The 17,008-nt window shown below is 36.6% G+C and overlaps 2 protein-coding genes across 13 annotated transcripts; both read left to right on the top strand.

Annotated features, from left to right (window-relative positions):
- On the top strand, nt 1-16,402 carry LOC149679417 (uncharacterized). Of its 12 annotated transcripts, XM_089835197.1 has the most exons (4): nt 1-4,497; nt 4,577-4,616; nt 6,947-10,801; nt 15,627-16,402. In XM_089835197.1, the coding sequence occupies exons 3-4, from the start codon at nt 10,528-10,530 to the stop codon at nt 16,397-16,399; spliced, it is 1,047 nt and encodes a 348-aa protein (XP_089691323.1). In that variant the 5' UTR covers nt 1-4,497; nt 4,577-4,616; nt 6,947-10,527; the 3' UTR covers nt 16,400-16,402. The 12 variants fall into 12 exon arrangements, with proteins under 12 accessions (XP_089691323.1, XP_089691322.1, XP_089691319.1 ...); XM_089835196.1 differs by having other exon boundaries at nt 1-1,113; nt 1,190-10,801; XM_089835193.1 differs by having other exon boundaries at nt 4,577-10,801.
- LOC149679416 (uncharacterized) lies at nt 16,400-16,745 on the top strand (the record flags this gene model as incomplete). The annotated part of the gene is made up of 1 exon (XM_089835836.1): nt 16,400-16,745. A coding segment is annotated over one exon (345 nt), but the record flags the coding sequence as incomplete, so codon positions are not given.
- Nucleotides 16,746-17,008: the final 263 nt, after the last annotated feature.

The following is a 17,008-nucleotide window of genomic DNA, read 5'->3' as shown; positions in this document are numbered from 1 at the left end:
TGTACATACTGGCTTCTAATCACCACCATCTTTTGGTCTTCGTCCATCCCACATGGACACCAGTCTGTACATACTGGCTTCTAATCACCACCATTCTCTGGTCTTCGTCCATTCCACTTGGACACCAGTCTGTACACCTGGCTTCTACTCCATCGTCGGGTTTAAGACATTCGCGGCGATCAGCTAGGGTTACGAGAAACGTCTAGCCTCCCTAGGGTGGGTTGTCCACCAAAGGTTTTCGCAATTGCGGTTGTTCTTGCTTTTAGCTGTAGTTCGACACCCTTATATACTACCTATTTGAGTAAGGTAATGCAACCGGCGTATGCTTCATTTCAAACGCCAATATTAGTCAAGTCTCTCAAGAATGTCTAATTGTTCTTTATAAACGCGATGTAACGCTCAATAAGGCGAACAACTAACGAAGAAAATATTTAATATTAATTATATTTATTTTAATATTTAAGATAATCTAGTTTCTCAACTCAAAATTAAAACGTAAAGAGTTAAAAAGCAGCCTATGTTTTAGTCTGTGTGTGTCCGTCCGTTAGTGCACCGCGTTAGCAGTTCGCTTTGTTTTGTGGAAATAAATCCTACAAAACCTTACAATTTGGTTTTCTCATAATGTGTAATTAATATTTGGAAATATTTTTCGTAATTTCGATGCCTTTAGTGATTTTGTAGCTATAAAGCTCTGTTTCATTTTGATATCCCAAGAATATTTTTAATTATTATTATTTGAAATCGATGTTTATATATTACTTAAGCTATACTACATCTGTTTATAGCATAATTCTTTCTTAAGTGATTTCAAGAAGAACGCAACTATATTGGTCAAACGAACTTTTGTTTGTCAATAGGCAGCGCTGTTAGCAGTGACCTACAGAACGGGATTTTGTTATTGAATTTTGACGTCACGGTGCTCAGCGCTGAGCCAGCGCGTACTTCAAGGAAAATAGTCGGGTTTTTGGATAACGTGACGTAAAACGCGTAGTTCTCAGCTTGGCGAAAAAAGCATGGAGGAATTAATACAAATAGCTCTTGCTGATTCTGATGGGACTATAGCTATTTAATTGGCGTGAAACAAGTTGATCACGCGAGAAGTTTAAGAGACATGTTAGTTTCTAATTTTAATTATAAAAGTTGTTGTTATCTATCTCTTAAAATATGTTATCATACAATTTTTGTTAAGCCTTGGTACCTTGCACGCTTTATTGCGCTAGCGTTATTCTTAAAACACCAATGACCGGAGAAAAGCTATGACGACAGAGCTCACAGGTAAACGTTTTCCAAAATCCGCTGTCTTTTTTGGTGAGCTCTGCTGAACGCAGCCCAGATCAGAGAAAGGTCTGATCGTAATCGGATTATAGCTTCGTGTTTTTATGCTTTTTATGGTGCGCATTTACCTTCAGTGTGTGTAGCCACAAATTAGCTTTGGTGTTATGTAACGTTAAAAGTCATGTTGACAAAGTAAGAAAATCGTTGAGGTGAAACGAGAGGATAGTGTTTACATGGCAACCCTGTTGTGAATATGGCTTTGAACATAGAGGGTATACAGTTGAGGAGTAGAAAATTTGGCCTTTACAAACACGTAAAGGTAATATCCCTCCAAAGTTTTATCTTTTCATTTCCCGTTTTTCCCCCATCGGATGATTTTAATGTGTACAAGTATATCCTTATTGGATGTAAAATGTCGTCTGATTTACAGTATATTTGCTATGCTTTGTATACTGCTTTAATATTTCATAAATTTTAACTTCAGTATTTGTTCATAAAAAAAAGAAACATTTCCATATCTGGGAAAATAAATTTGTAAGTAGTCCTCCTCTAGACTCGGAGAGGTAATATTTTGATTTTCCCAACTTGTATTATAATAGTATTTTAATTGTTTGATTTTGTAACTTCGACCCATTTCATTTATTGAAAGAAAGTTAATTGTACAAGCATTTAATATTCGAACGAATATTAAAGTTCATAAAATCTATTTTTTTAAGAAGATCAATTTTCAGATGCTAATTCAATTGAAGTAGTGCCTAACCTTGTCATATTGTGAAAAATATAGTCAATTCATCTTGAACAAATCAACGTCCAGCCGACTCGTACCAGGGAGTAAGGAACGTTAGAGGGAGTGTTGATCTAATGCTAAAAAAACCGACATACAGTGGCAAATGGGAAAGAAAGTGGGGGGGGGGGGTAGGAATTTTTATCTCCGTTCCCCAATTTTAGCTAACGCGCAGGCGCGAGTGACGTCGTTTACTACCGCCAGCAGAGAGAATTTAAAAATTCTCTCTGCCGCTAGCGCCAGCTTCCGCTTCCATCGACTGCTGCCCCACTCACTCTGTTCAACCAACAATCAACGTCTGTTGGGAGGAAACCGAGGCTTAATAAAAATGCCAAATTGTTTTTGCGGGGTTCCCACCAGGTCCCTAAAAGTCCCTAAGTCCCTATTTCCCTACAAGGTCCTTAATCTACCCTAAAATTGGTATTCGGTCCTTAAATCACCCTATTTTTATAAACCTCAGAAAAAGTATAAGAGTGACCTGAAAATGTCTTGTCTGAGATTTTAGCAGAGACCCAAATTTGCGGAGCTCGCTTCGCTCGCGCCGGTTATTTATGATTTACTTAATGTTAAATTTAAACGAATTAATTGGCCAATTTTTATAACAACAAAAACGGGTGAAAAATATTCGACTGAATTTAGACTGGTTTTCATATATGTTCGCCATGTACGTTATTGCAAATGGTCACAGAACTTTGTTCAAGTTAGTTAGTAAACATGATACGAAAATAGTTACTTCTAATCAGAAAATCTACCGTTCCCTAAGAATAAGAATATAAACAAAAAAAAGTCAGAAATAATATCCTATTTTGTCGAAAAAATAGAAAAGAGTAATAGGTTCCTAACTGTTTGTGATATTTTCACAGAATAGATATCATTTTGCTTTACCAGTGGTCCCTTTTTGGTTCCTACTTTTAAAATTTAGGTCCCTATTTTACCCTATTTTTATCAAGAAAAGTCCCTTTTTCCCCTATTTATTTTTGAGATTTTGGTGGGAGCCCTGTTTTTGTAACGGTTGTAGGAATGATTCAAGGTATTCGCTTAAAAATATATGAAAGGAATATCCTTCCACGCGTTCCCAAAGCCAAAAACCCAGATAGAAAAATGTAAAAGATGGATATTAGCTTGTGAAAGACCGATTTCCACTAGCTTCTATTCACTTTCAATAAATTTCAAGCTTTGTTTTTGGTTTGGGAAATGGTTTGAAAACGATATTTACCATGTCGGGTCTTGTTAAATACTTAGGGTTACTTGAACAATTAAAAAACAACACTTCTTATAGTTAACCATGGCAAGAAATTCAAACACGACCTTCCCCTTCTAGTTCAAAGCCGGTTTTTAAATTTGACGCATGCGCGCGGACACCGCAATGAGTCCCCGAGTCAGCGCCAGAGAGAGACGAGTTTAGCCAGGAAAGCGAACGAACGCGCCTATTCACTTTAACGCTCCCTCTCAAGTCTCTCCTCCCTGCTCGTACTGTCTCTAAACGCGAGTAGCTTGCTTCGTCGAGCGCGTGATCGAGTGGGTTATAGCCCAGTACTTTCAATTAATTACGCAAGGCAGGGTGGGACATAATAATTTTTATTAAACTGGACATTTGGCCAGCGACCCCCCCTGGCCTGAAATAAACTGAACCATGACCATTGACCAGTTCGCGTCGTTTGCTGAATTTTAGAAGTGGATAATTAAAATAGTTGAGATAATGTCTGGACTCTGGTTACCCTTGAATTTTCCTCGGATTTAATTTATAAACTGGTCCAGGCACTATTTAAACTGGTCATTTGCCCTGTGCCACTGCCTTATTTCCCACGCTGATTAGTAGACGCCTTTAAATATATGCCATATCCGTCTCGAAGATTTCTTCCATCTACAAACAGCTTCCATTACAAGGGGCCATGCGCACAAACTATTAAAAAGCCCCTCAAACACTTGTCCACTACTCTCTGTCTAACTTACTTCACCCATTTCTTATATATATTCAAATTCCACTCCAATAATAACAATATTACAGCCTCCATGTCTTAGTCTGGGAAACTTAACTGTCTGGTAGTCATTCTTATTGGCGAAAAGTGGGAGACAAAGTAGACGCCGAAAACTCCGCTCGAAAATTATGATTACACTCCATCAAACTCACTTCACCATAAATTTCCCTTGACTGCACTCCAATTAACTGACAAATCGAAATTACGGAAAGCCCTCTCTCCCCACTACTCCATAAATCATGACTTCTTTATCGCATAATTACTACACATAAAACAAGATGGCCCCGGCCAGATTTGAGCCCCATCGTTTTTAAGGCTCCAGCTATGTAAAACATTTTACATGTAAAAAATGCCATAATCTTTGAAATCCCAATCGTTCCCCCGCTACATAGATCGAAAAGAAGCCCAATTTGGGCGGTAAACCGACCATCTGGAAACTGTGAAGCTATTTCAGAGGAAGTAAGTAAATAAATAATAACAAGTTGGGAAACCAAAATAAACCTCTCCGAGCCGAGACGAATTTACTTTCTAAACACAGGTCCACCAGCCAATGAGAAAAAGGGGGAAAATCCAATGAAGTAAGTCGTACACTCATGAATATAGAAATAAATACTTCAACAATATACTGATGAAGTCGAGAGGAATGGCAAATCACGGCTATTCCATATTCATCGGATATATGAATAACCTAAGGACACAATGAGATTTGGAATCTACGTATCCGAATGTATGAAAAATTCCCCAAGTATATACACTCATGAATATAGCAATAAATATTTCAATAAGGTACTGTAGTTCTAAACAAGTCGAAAGCAATGACAAATCACGGTGATCCATATTCATTGGATTTATGACTAACCTAGTACACAATCTACGCGGCGGTATGCATGAAAAATTCCCCAACCCCAGAGAAAGTTTACTGTGGATGTTTCTGAGTCATAGGACGATTTCCCTGCTTGAAGCATTAAAGACTGCTTTTTCTTTCACTCTTTATTTTGGGCACAAAAAATGGAAGCAATGTATTGGGCACAAATGTAAACTTATACCATATACTTATGATACTGGATGTAAAATCTACTTATGATACCGAATGTAAACTTATACCATATACTTATAATACCGAATGTAAACGTATACCATATACTTATGATACCGAATGTAAACTTATACCATATACTTATGATACTGAATGTAAAATCTATTTATGATACCGAATGTAAACTTATACCATATACTTATGATACCGAATGTAAACTTGTACCATATACTGCTCCATATACTTATGGTACCGAAGAACTGGTTTCTCTCCATTTCTTCGGTTAACGAAAAAATCTCGAATTTCATATGAAAGCTTCTTGGCTATTTGGATAGCATGCTTGCATTGTGGGCGGTTGGGCCGGGGTTCAAATCCCGACCCGGCTTCGAGAAAAATTTCTTCATTTAATTATTAAATTTAGAAGTCCACCTGGGAATTGAATAGTCAACTATAAGCAAAAGCGGATTATGCTTCACACATAAAGTACGTAAGTCCCACTTTTCCATAGCTTTGGCCATTGATTTCATGATATTCCCGAAGTAAAAACTAAGCAGACGAACAAAAAAGCTTTTAACCAATCATGAGCCCCCTAACCATAGATAACCTCTTTAATGTCAGACCAATAGGCGACGGATATTACTATTTTCTTGCATGGGACCCCGACTCTACCTCGCCGTCGCCATAACCGGGAAGCCCGGGAAGGCGAGTTTGCGGTATCGTTCGTAGTCGTTATAAAATATTTAACGTTTTAAAGCTCAAGTTTCGAAATTTTTTGAGACATTTACTAGGTCTTCAACTAAATATTATAAGATTTTCATTAAATTTCAACAGAAAAATAGCTCTGCGAATAAAATTAGACACGAAAAGTCGAAAACTACCCTAAGCCTTGGCTAGATATCAGCGGCTGAGGCCGAGCGGCGCATCTCGAGCCGCCGTCGGCCGGGCTTGCCGTAACGGCGAGAACAGAAAAATACCTCGTTAAAAAACAGATGCACGGCGTCTTAAATAGGCCAAGCAAAAGCTACCCAGATTGATAACAACTAAATATTATAAGATTTTCTTTAAATTTCAACATAAATATAGCTCTGCGAAAAGAATTAGACACGAAAACTACACTAAGCCTTGGCTAGATATCAGCGGCTGAGGCCGAGCGGCCCATTTCGAGCCGCCGGCGGCCGGGCTTGCCGTAACGGCGAGAGCAGAAAAATACCTCGTTAAAAAACAGATGTACGGCGTCTTAAATAGTCCAAGCAAAAGCTACACAGATTGATAACATTTTAACGCCTTACTCTCAAATAATCTTTGATATTGTGAATAGTTTTATCTAAAGAATATTTTAGACACCCTACTCAGTCTCTATAGTAGTTCTCGAATTTAGGTACGAGGTAAATCGGTTCTTTAGACGGAAGGATCGAATGGATCCGAAGGAGCCGCGTTACTGAACTATTTCCCTCCGCGTAAGGGGAGGTTCTTTCCTAGGAGCTCAGAGAATATCGTGTAGTTCCCCCAGGCACATGTTACGTACTTCATGTGTAAAGCCTAATCGGCTTCTGCTATAAGGAAGACAAGTTTGGAAACCAAAATAAACCTCTCCGAGCCGAGAGGAATTTACTTTCTAAACACAGGTCCACCAGCCAATGAGAAAAACCGGAAATACATAGTTCAAATTAGCGAAATATCGCCAAGGTCTTTAGCAAAGGCTTAAGCGTTTAACAATTTCTTTTGTATCCTCAATAATTCCAATGAGGACCTAAAATGTATCACTGAAGGGTGTATTTAACTTGAGGCTCACTCTGAACCGTTAACAACTCCTATAAGAGGAGGCGAAACAAGGTCATTTCTAGTTTAAATCTAAAATATCTTATTTCACAGATCCAATCGTTTCAACAGTTGTGGATAGATGAAGAATTAACATCCATATTATCTAATGAATATAAAAAATGCGTTTACACTATATATAAATGTAGTAAAGCTGAATTAAAAAGTAAACACCAAATTTGAAATGTTAATATCAAAAGATGTTCTTGGAATATTAAGATGAAACAGAGCTTTATAGCTACACAACTACTTAAAGAATCGTAATGCCGAAAAATATTTAAAATATTTCCATTTAATATTCTGCAAAAAGGAAATGTGATCGTTTTGTAAGAGATCTTATCATCCTACTCGCTTTATGTTAACTTTGATGTGCGTGTAGTGTTTCGATTCGGATGCAATCTTCATTACTCGTTCTATATAAACTCTCACATAGAAATAAGTTTATCTTAAATAATTAATTAAATATAAATGATATTGATTATTTTAATCGCCAGTAAATAACTTTAAAAATAGTTAAATCGTTTAAAATAAAGTTGTTCCTATTATCTTTCGAAACTTTGCTAATATTGACGTTTAAAGTGAAGGGTACCCCTCTTGCCCACTTTTTTCAAATTTTGGGAATTATATACGATACGTTTCCATTATAATAACAGATGAAAACGCATTCGCGTGAACCGATGGTGGAAGCCCTGCCATTGGGAGGCTAGACGTTTCTCGTAACCCTAGCCGATCGCCGCGTATATCTTAAAACCAAACGATAACGATGGAGAAGAAGCCGAAGCCGGAATGGACAAAGACCTGAAGATGGTGGTGCATAGAAGCTGGTGTCAATGTGGGATTGACGAAGAACAGAAGATGGTGGTGCTTACGAGCCAGCAAGTACAGGCTGGGGGATGGACAAAGACTAGCAGATTGTGGTCCTTAGTAGCCAGTTAGTAAAGACTGGTGTTGGTAGATGAATGGCCAAATTTCCGTGAACCGCGAACGCGTTCCAGAAATCGGGTATTTGTTTGCTTCGATTTGTAAACTGCGAACGAGGTCACGTGGGGTCTGACAGACAGACAGACAGACACACAGACAGACAGATACGGCCGATGTAATACCTCTCCGTGACATACGTCACTCGGAGAGGTAAAAATCTTTTCTAGCGTCGTTCAAAAATGACGAACTATACTGCCAAAGGCGGGACTGTGGCACTACTACGGCCCCAGTGAAACTAATAGCCTCATCGTATATATATGCTTAAACACATACTGAAACCTGATTAATCGCATCCTTGCCGCGGTCCTCTGACCCAATTTGCATTGAAACCTCAAAAAATAAAAAAATATTTGGTAGTTATCTTTTGTTCCGGAATCCGTAACAACTTCAGTTAATTTATATTTTTTTAGCCATACAGCTAGAAAACGGTAAATAAAAGAGGAAACAATTTCTCCAAAGAGCAAGAATTGATAACTGATAAAATTATTTTTATAGAGTTTAATCAATAATAAAAGAAATGCACATGGGTAAAAAATATTATAAAAGTTAAAAGGAAGGTGAAATCAAGAGATTTTTTACCGATTCTTCTACTAATTATAAGACCACTCTACATAATGAAAACAGGTTTTGATTTTATGGATAATTTGAAATAAGCACCTCCGACCAATCGCATAACGCTTTGCATTCCTCTTAACAAAATTTTCATAGTATGCTCTACATCTCGCGCAGTTTTAGAAAAAATCTCGCCATAAATTTCATTCGACATGGAGCACGTGCCGCGAGAATTTTTTTATCAAGAAGGCAGGGTGGTACCTCTCCGTGACATACGTCACTCGGAGAGGTAAAAATCTTTTCTAGCGTCGTTCAAAAATGACGAACTATACTGCCAAAGGCGGGACTGTGGCACTACTACGGCCCCAGTGAAACTAATAGCCTCATCGTATATATATGCTTAAACACATACTGAAACCTGATTAATCGCATCCTTGCCGCGGTCCTCTGACCCAATTTGCATTGAAACCTCAAAAAATAAAAAAATATTTGGTAGTTATCTTTTGTTCCGGAATCCGTAACAACTTCAGTTAATTTATATTTTTTTAGCCATACAGCTAGAAAACGGTAAATAAAAGAGGAAACAATTTCTCCAAAGAGCAAGAATTGATAACTGATAAAATTATTTTTATAGAGTTTAATCAATAATAAAAGAAATGCACATGGGTAAAAAATATTATAAAAGTTAAAAGGAAGGTGAAATCAAGAGATTTTTTACCGATTCTTCTACTAATTATAAGACCACTCTACATAATGAAAACAGGTTTTGATTTTATGGATAATTTGAAATAAGCACCTCCGACCAATCGCATAACGCTTTGCATTCCTCTTAACAAAATTTTCATAGTATGCTCTACATCTCGCGCAGTTTTAGAAAAAATCTCGCCATAAATTTCATTCGACATGGAGCACGTGCCGCGAGAATTTTTTTATCAAGAAGGCAGGGTGGTACGCGATTGCCCGAAGGTGCTTATTTAAAATAGTCCATAAAATCTCAAATAGGTAAAAAAATCACTCAACCATGGACATAAGTAATTTTAAAATTTATGATAACATTATTACTAAAATAGTATATTTTTTAAGCATCGACTTAGAACTCTGTTGTACTAAACTTATCGATGCCAAATCTTGATTTACATTTATTTTTACTATATTAAAATTTTACGTATCAAAGGTCCTTGACAAACAGAGAAAATCGGGATATTACATCGCAGTCCAAGCAGTGTGAGCAGAGCTGTGCTAATTAATTAGTTAGCTAATTGAATTTCTAATTAATTAGCATCATTTACTAATTGAAAATGGTAATTGAATTTTAATTACCTTTGTGCTAATTGAGAAGTAATTCTAATTAATTAGTATGAATAGGAAAGGTAATTATCTAATTAAAATTTAATTAGACTTAGGATTAACTAATTAGCCAATTGGATTTTCAATTAGTCTTTTAATTTAGTAAAAACTAAAAATCGAGGAATTAACTCTTGATTCATCTATTTGAATATGAAAACGGCCTTATTATATCGATGAGGAAACCTTAGTACTACTCTAAATATTTCAGCTCCTCAAAACATGAGTACTAGTACTAGTAGAAAATGTCGTAAATCGTAACTGTCCCATTTCGAAATTTCGACTGTTTTCCCACTCTAATTTATAGCAGTGCCCATGTATTTACTACTCAAGAGTCCATTATAGGAACTGTGGCATGAAAATGAAGAAATGAGACAATTTTTAACATGACGGAAGCCTCGAGGCTTGTCTCATTTTTCATGAATAATTCACGGCTTCCGTACCCGTTTTTCAATGGCATTAAAACATTAAACTTTGCATTACCAAAGTACTAAATCCATGGGCACTTTTAAACTTTTATGTTTACTTATGGTTTCTTTTTTTTTCTTTAATTAGACAAGTAATTAATTAGAAATTAGTAATTCTAATTAATTAGTTTGATAAATAAATGGCTAATTTCTAATTGAATTTAATTAGTTTCTATGTCTAATTGCTAATTGGCTAATTAATTAGTTCATAAATATTTACCTAATTGCTAATTCTAATTCAATTAGTAGTCAGCTAATTAGCACAGCTCTGAGTGTGAGTTCTTCAACTGAATGTCGAAGTCAAAAAACGATTTGGAATTGTCCCTTGAAAGAAATATGGAGAACGATTCAATTATAGAATCTATGGAAGCACAGGAATCTAAAAATAAGTGTCATGAAAAAGGAAATATTGAAACGAGCTGCGCTACACCGGAAATGACCCCGGTTGATCTGGAAAGCGACTTACCGGATATATCGCCTGAACTTGAAAACGATACTTCAGTGTCCAGCTTGGATGCCCTTGAACCTTGCACGTCAAACTATTCCTCTGCTAGTTCGAAAATTGGTAAGTAATTTTTATTCTTAAATAGTGTGAGTACCTGAGAGAGTCGTACTGCTACCGTGTTGGAAAATAAGCTTGAGCAATATATCCACTGACACTGGTAAAAAGGGTGATTTTGAAAAGTCCATCAATTATGAGGGATCGTGTTTATTGGGAACAACTGAGTGGAAAGTATCAATGAACATGGGGTGTACAACATTTGGTTACAGATATATGCCCCCCCCCAAACATTGGCCATTAAAACAAGGAAATATCCAGCAATGAAGAGTACGACTTTAATCCGAGTAACCAGCTTGTTTAGAACTATCAGACAATTTCAATAACCTTCAATCTAAGTTAGATTCAAAACCTTTCACTAGGTTGTTAATGGCACATGAAAACGACTGTCGTACCTTTTCAGCACCGCGGGCAGATTCCATTTTCTGTTTAGTTTGCTCGAGGTTTTTTCTTTAGTCGGAATACGTCATTCGTGTCTGTATGACCTATCCCCCACCGAGGGGGAAACCACTTGTGAAATCAGGTGTACAAAATTTTTGAAATCACAATTGAAGTCCATAAATTGTTTTTGAAGTCTCTATGAATCGCAAAGTTTAGTTGAAATCTCGGAAGTCTTAGGAAGTCCCTTGGAAATCGCTTGAAGTCATTCGAAGTCTCTCGGAAGTCTCTTGAAGTCATATGAAATCCCTTTGAAATCTCTTGAAGTCTCTCTGAAGTCAAGAGAAGTCATACGAAGTCCCTTTGAAATCTCTTGAAGTCCCTTTGAAATCTCTTGAAGTCCCTTTGAAATCTCTTGAAGTCCCTTTGAAATCTCTTGAAGTCCCTTTGAAATCTCTTGAAGTCCCTTTGAAATCTCTTGAAGTCCCTTTGAAATCTCTTGAAGTCCCTTTGAAATCTCTTGAAGTCCCTTTGAAATCTCTTGAAGTCCCTTTGAAATCTCTTCAAGTCCCTTTGAAATCTCTTGAAGTCTCTTCGAAATCTCTTGAAGTCTCTTCGAAATCTCTTGAAGTCTCTTGGAAATCTCTTGAAGTCTCTCGGAAATCTCTTGAAGTCTCTCGGAAATCTCTTGAAGTCTCTTAGAAGTCATACGAAGTCCGTTGGAAATCTCTTGAAGTCAAATGAAGTGCTAGAAAAATCCCTTGAAGTCTATTGAACTTCCATCTTTCATAAGTGGAAATTTCCTTTTCTTCAAATTTTATTTTCGATAGTCTTGATCAGGGCCGGAAATAAGCACAGGACACTGGAATTTTAAAATGTGCCATAATTTTGTTAAAAACTAAGGGGGTCACTGGACAGTTTGACCAATAAAATTTTGGAAGTTTTGATAGCTTGACTATGGAGATGTGTTACTATTGCTGCACACTACAGTGGACAATGTCCTATAAATTTTCCAGTCAAACAGGGGGGGCCCTGATCTTGATCCCTCAATTTTCGGCCGTTTTCGGAGGTGCAATGCTACCAGACTCTTGTGCCAGACACTCTTCCCCAGAATTTTTTCCTTTTTGGACTTATCATTCCGTTTTCAAAGAATATTCGTAAAAACAATATATTTTTGTTTGTGGCGAAGTTTAATTGGCTTAATTTAAACTACTATTTAACTAAATTGGGAACCTTCAAAATACAGCATACAAGCAGCCAATTTAAAAATTGTGTCTTCTAGTTCTCTGAACTATGAATTCGAGTATGAATCAGACATAATCAGTTTCAAAAACCTGAGGGGTCGGACGTTTTGGAAAAAGTGTACGGGATTTCGAAATCCAATTTGATTTCTTCGGATTTCGTTTGATTTCGTCGGATTTCAATTGATTTCGTCGGATTTCAATTGATTTCGTCGGATTTTGTTTGATTTCAAAATTCGATAAAATCCAACGAATTTTGCAATTTTTCCCGTGATTTCCTCGGATTTTTTCCATGATTTCGGCAGATTTTGGGATATTTCAATTGATTTCGTTGGATTTTGTGATTTCTTTTGAGTTAATATTTCGTGAATTTTGTAATGGATTTCGCGATTTCGTTACTGATTTTGTGATTTCTTTACTGATTTTGTGATTTCTCTACTTATTTTGTGATTTATCTACTGATTTTGTGATTTCTTTACTGTTTTGTTATTTCGTTATTGATTTCGGATTTTTTATGAGATTTCTTAAGTTGGATTTCGCGGGTAGCGTACGGGATTTCATGAATGACCGACCCCTTGCAAAAACTACTGCCCAAGCCCTCACTGGCGTGATTGAGTTAGCTATGCCACGACAAAAACTTCTTTCCGTAAATAGCGGCCGATCACCATAGATATAGTAAAACTAACATATCTATGCCGATCACGTGATCATATTTTCCCGCGTGAAATGTCGCAGAATTCTTGAGACATAAGCGCCGATCACGTGATCATATTTTCCCGCGTGAAACGTCGCAGAATTCTTGAGACATAAGCGCCGATCACGTGATCATATTTTCCCGCGTGAAACGTCGCAGAATTCTTGAGACATAAGCGACGATCAAATGGATCAGTATACTATCCGGGCTTGTATCTGCGCCATATAATTCTGCATAGATAATTGCTTTCGGTTGCTCTGCACCTTAGTACTTAATAGCGAAGTACATAGATATTTTTTAATTATTACAATTTAATGAAGTCTTGAGAAAAAAATAGAAATCGGCTTTAGTCTATAAATTCTATTGAAGTCACTTGAAGTCTTTAAAATATGTTGAAGTCACTAGAAGTCTTTACAAATTCTATTGAAGTCACTTGAAGTCTTCATAAATTGTATTGAAGTCACTTGAAGTCTTTATAAATTGTATTGAAGTCACTTGAAGTCTTTATAAATTGTATTGAAGTCACTTGAAGTCTTTATAAATTTTATTGAAGTCATCTGAAATCAAATACAGTTAGTGAAGTCTTTGAAGTCAAATGAAGTCTATGATAGTTCAATTGAAGTCATTTGAAATCTGAAATCAGGTGTACAAAATTTTCTTAGTGGTTTCCCCCTCGTCCCCCACGGTATCCAATGGTAAAGGATAGAGAAATGTTGGACATGAAAGGGGTGGGGCTTAGTTGTCCACTGACACCGGCGTAAGAGTAGAAGCGTAAGATCTCGTGCTGTCAAAGACTTAGTACAGACTAAATAGGAAGATGGAACTCCTGCTAAACTGCGTGTAGTCAATTCACGCGTCGTTCCCGAACTAGCTCTCATTAAGTCTCTAGCATTACGAAGTATAGGAAGTGTCATACTTATGGAACACATCTTATAATCTTATGGTGATATTAATGAACCAAAAATTTTGAAGTAAGCTCTGCATGGTGAGCAACTGAACACCAAAACTGGCCAGGGATATCTTGCAATAGCCGACGATTTTCCATCTGAAAATATCGTCCAAAGAGTAATTTTTATACCGTTCATCATCTTTTATGCATAATCAGATTCATGTGCTAAAATGATAACCCGTAATCCTTACTTCAATAAATTTATTTATGTCATGATTGTAATAGTGCGACGCAAAGAGAAACTTTGAATGATGCGCTACCCTTAACATTGCTAAAATGTTTACCCGTCAGTCCATTCTAAAAACGAGGGGTTACATTTAACAATGCTAAAATGATTACACATAAGTAACCCTTAATAGAAGAACAGAAAGTTCTAGTGATTACTACCTCGATGTTCGAATTACCTTTAACAGTCAAACTAAGAGACTCATCGTATATGTACATCATACGATGTGGCTAAAAACAACCTTAAATTGATTAAAACAAAAAGTACACTTCGTTGAAACTTGTTTGCGCCGCAATATGAGAAGCCCTCCTTTATCCAAAAATAGTGTCGTAGAGGGGCTACGTATGAGTATCTTCCCAACCGTAGCAAGGGGGTACAAGCGGTGAATAGGTTCATAAAGTAGCAGATGCTAGCTCTAGTACCAAATGTAAAATGATCTTTTAACCTTGTTTAAATAATCACAGTAGTTTTTTGGCACCTTCTATAAAAAAACTTTGTTGTTTAATGAAATGACTTTGTCTTTGGCATTTAAAATGGAAGCGATGCGTTTCTATGGGACAAATTGATCTACATTTTCAGTTCCTGCGTCACTAAATCCATTTAATTGTCATTCCACCAATTTCAAAAATTATTATTTATTAAATTTAATTAACTCCATTTAGGGCTATTGGAATGGGAAAATATTAAATAACACTGACCAGCGTCCAAACTACAGGGAACCCAGGGGTCCTATAATTCCATCAAAATTCTATTTTTTTGCACTTGACCTATATTATCATATAATATCCTAAATTTTTCGAGGTTTTCGTATAGTTTTGCATCAACTTTATCAGTATTCAGCTCAGTTATCGAGATCCCATTTGAACAGACACCGAACTTGCTGAACTCCCTTCCCTTGCTCAGGATTTTTTATTTATTAAATTTTATTTACCTAAGTTTCTCTGTTCAAAGTAAAATCAAATTTTGCAATTTTTTGAGATTTTCCTACATAGTCTTAACCAAAGGAATATTATATATGAGCATTTTTTGTCCTATGCTTTCCTATAAAAACACGTTTTATTTCCTATGAAATCCTATAATTCAGGAAAGAAGAAATTTACATTTTTGGCTGGGTCCCTGCAACTATCATTTTCGTGATAATTAAACTTCTTCAAGTTTACTGAAATGAAGTGAATCCGTTACATTCGTAACCGTTTAGATTTTGAAAACAAACCGAACTTTATATCATCTGAGAAATTTGTATCAAGGAGACAAAGGGGACACAAATTAAAAGAGGGTTCCGCTTTTTGTGCTGACTTCGATTTAAACTTAGGCATATATTGATGGGTTTTTTCTTTCTGTAGAAAAGTCCAAGAATGAACTGTTTACAACTCGATGCGAATATTCTAAGAATGATCAAGAACTTCAAATGCGAAAGAGGAACGTTGAAGAGATCTTCAAATGTGATGAGTTCGACTATTCCAGCAACAAGAAAAACCTTTTGATCACACATCAACTTATTCACAGTCCGGAAAAACCATTCCAATGTGATCAGTGTGAATATAAATGTACGCAGAAGAGTGGTTTGATCACACATCAACGCATTCACACTGGGGAAAAAGCATTCAAATGTGATCAGTGTAAATATAAATGTACGCGGAAGAGTGCTTTGATCACACATCAACGCATTCACACTGGAGAAAAACCATTCAAATGTGATCAGTGTGAATATAAATCTACGCAGAAGAGTGCTTTGATCACACATCAACGCCTTCACACTGGGGAAAAACCAATCAAATGTGATCAGTGTGGATATAAATGTACACTGAAGAGTAATTTGATCAAACATCAACGCATTCACACTGGAGAAAAACCATTCAAATGTGATCAGTGTGAATATAATTGTAGGCGGAAGAGTGCTTTGATCACACATCAACGCATTCACACTGGAGAAAAACCATTCAAATGTGATCAGTGTGAATATAAATCTACGCAGAAGAGTGCTTTGATCACACATCAACGCCTTCACACTGGGGAAAAACCATTCAAATGTGATCAGTGTGGATATAAATGTACTCTGAAGAGTAATTTGATCAAACATCAACGCATTCACACTGGAGAAAAACCATTCAAATGAAATCAGTGTGAATATAAATGTACGCAAAAGAGTGCTTTGATCACACATCAACGCATTCACAGTAGTGAAAAACCCTTCAAATGTGATCAGTGTGATTATGTCTGCACGCAAAAAAGCCACTTGGTCACACATCAACGCATTCACACTGGGGAAAAACCATTCAAATGTGACCAGTGTGATTATGCCTGCACGCAGAAGAACCATTTGATCGCACATCAACTCACTCACAGTGGAGATAAGCCATTCAAATGTGTTCAGTGTGGATATGCTGGCACTTACAAAATTAGTTTAATCAGACACCAACGCATTCACTGTGGAGAAAAACCATCCAAATGTGATCAGTGACAACATTGGCGCGTGGATGTGCTTATTAATCACACATCAAGGAATTCACGGTGTTGAAAAACTTCGTATTTGATCATTGTGATTTTAGGTGAGCTGCGTGAGTAATTTTATCAGACCCATCAACGCGTTCACAGTAAAGAAAAACCCTTCTAATGTGATCAGTGTGACTTTACCAGGCAAACCCTTTGCACGTGATCGCAATAAATATTCAAAACCATTGACCATAACTAAATATTCAAAAGAATTCTAAATGAAAACTATTAA

The sequence above is a fragment of the Phalangium opilio genome, unplaced genomic scaffold (assembly GCF_054372755.1).
Source record: "Phalangium opilio isolate 3A_F unplaced genomic scaffold, DU_Popi_V2 ptg000041l_1, whole genome shotgun sequence".
Classification (NCBI taxonomy): domain Eukaryota; kingdom Metazoa; phylum Arthropoda; class Arachnida; order Opiliones; family Phalangiidae; genus Phalangium; species Phalangium opilio.
This window is presented reverse-complemented; position numbering and strand designations above follow the sequence as displayed.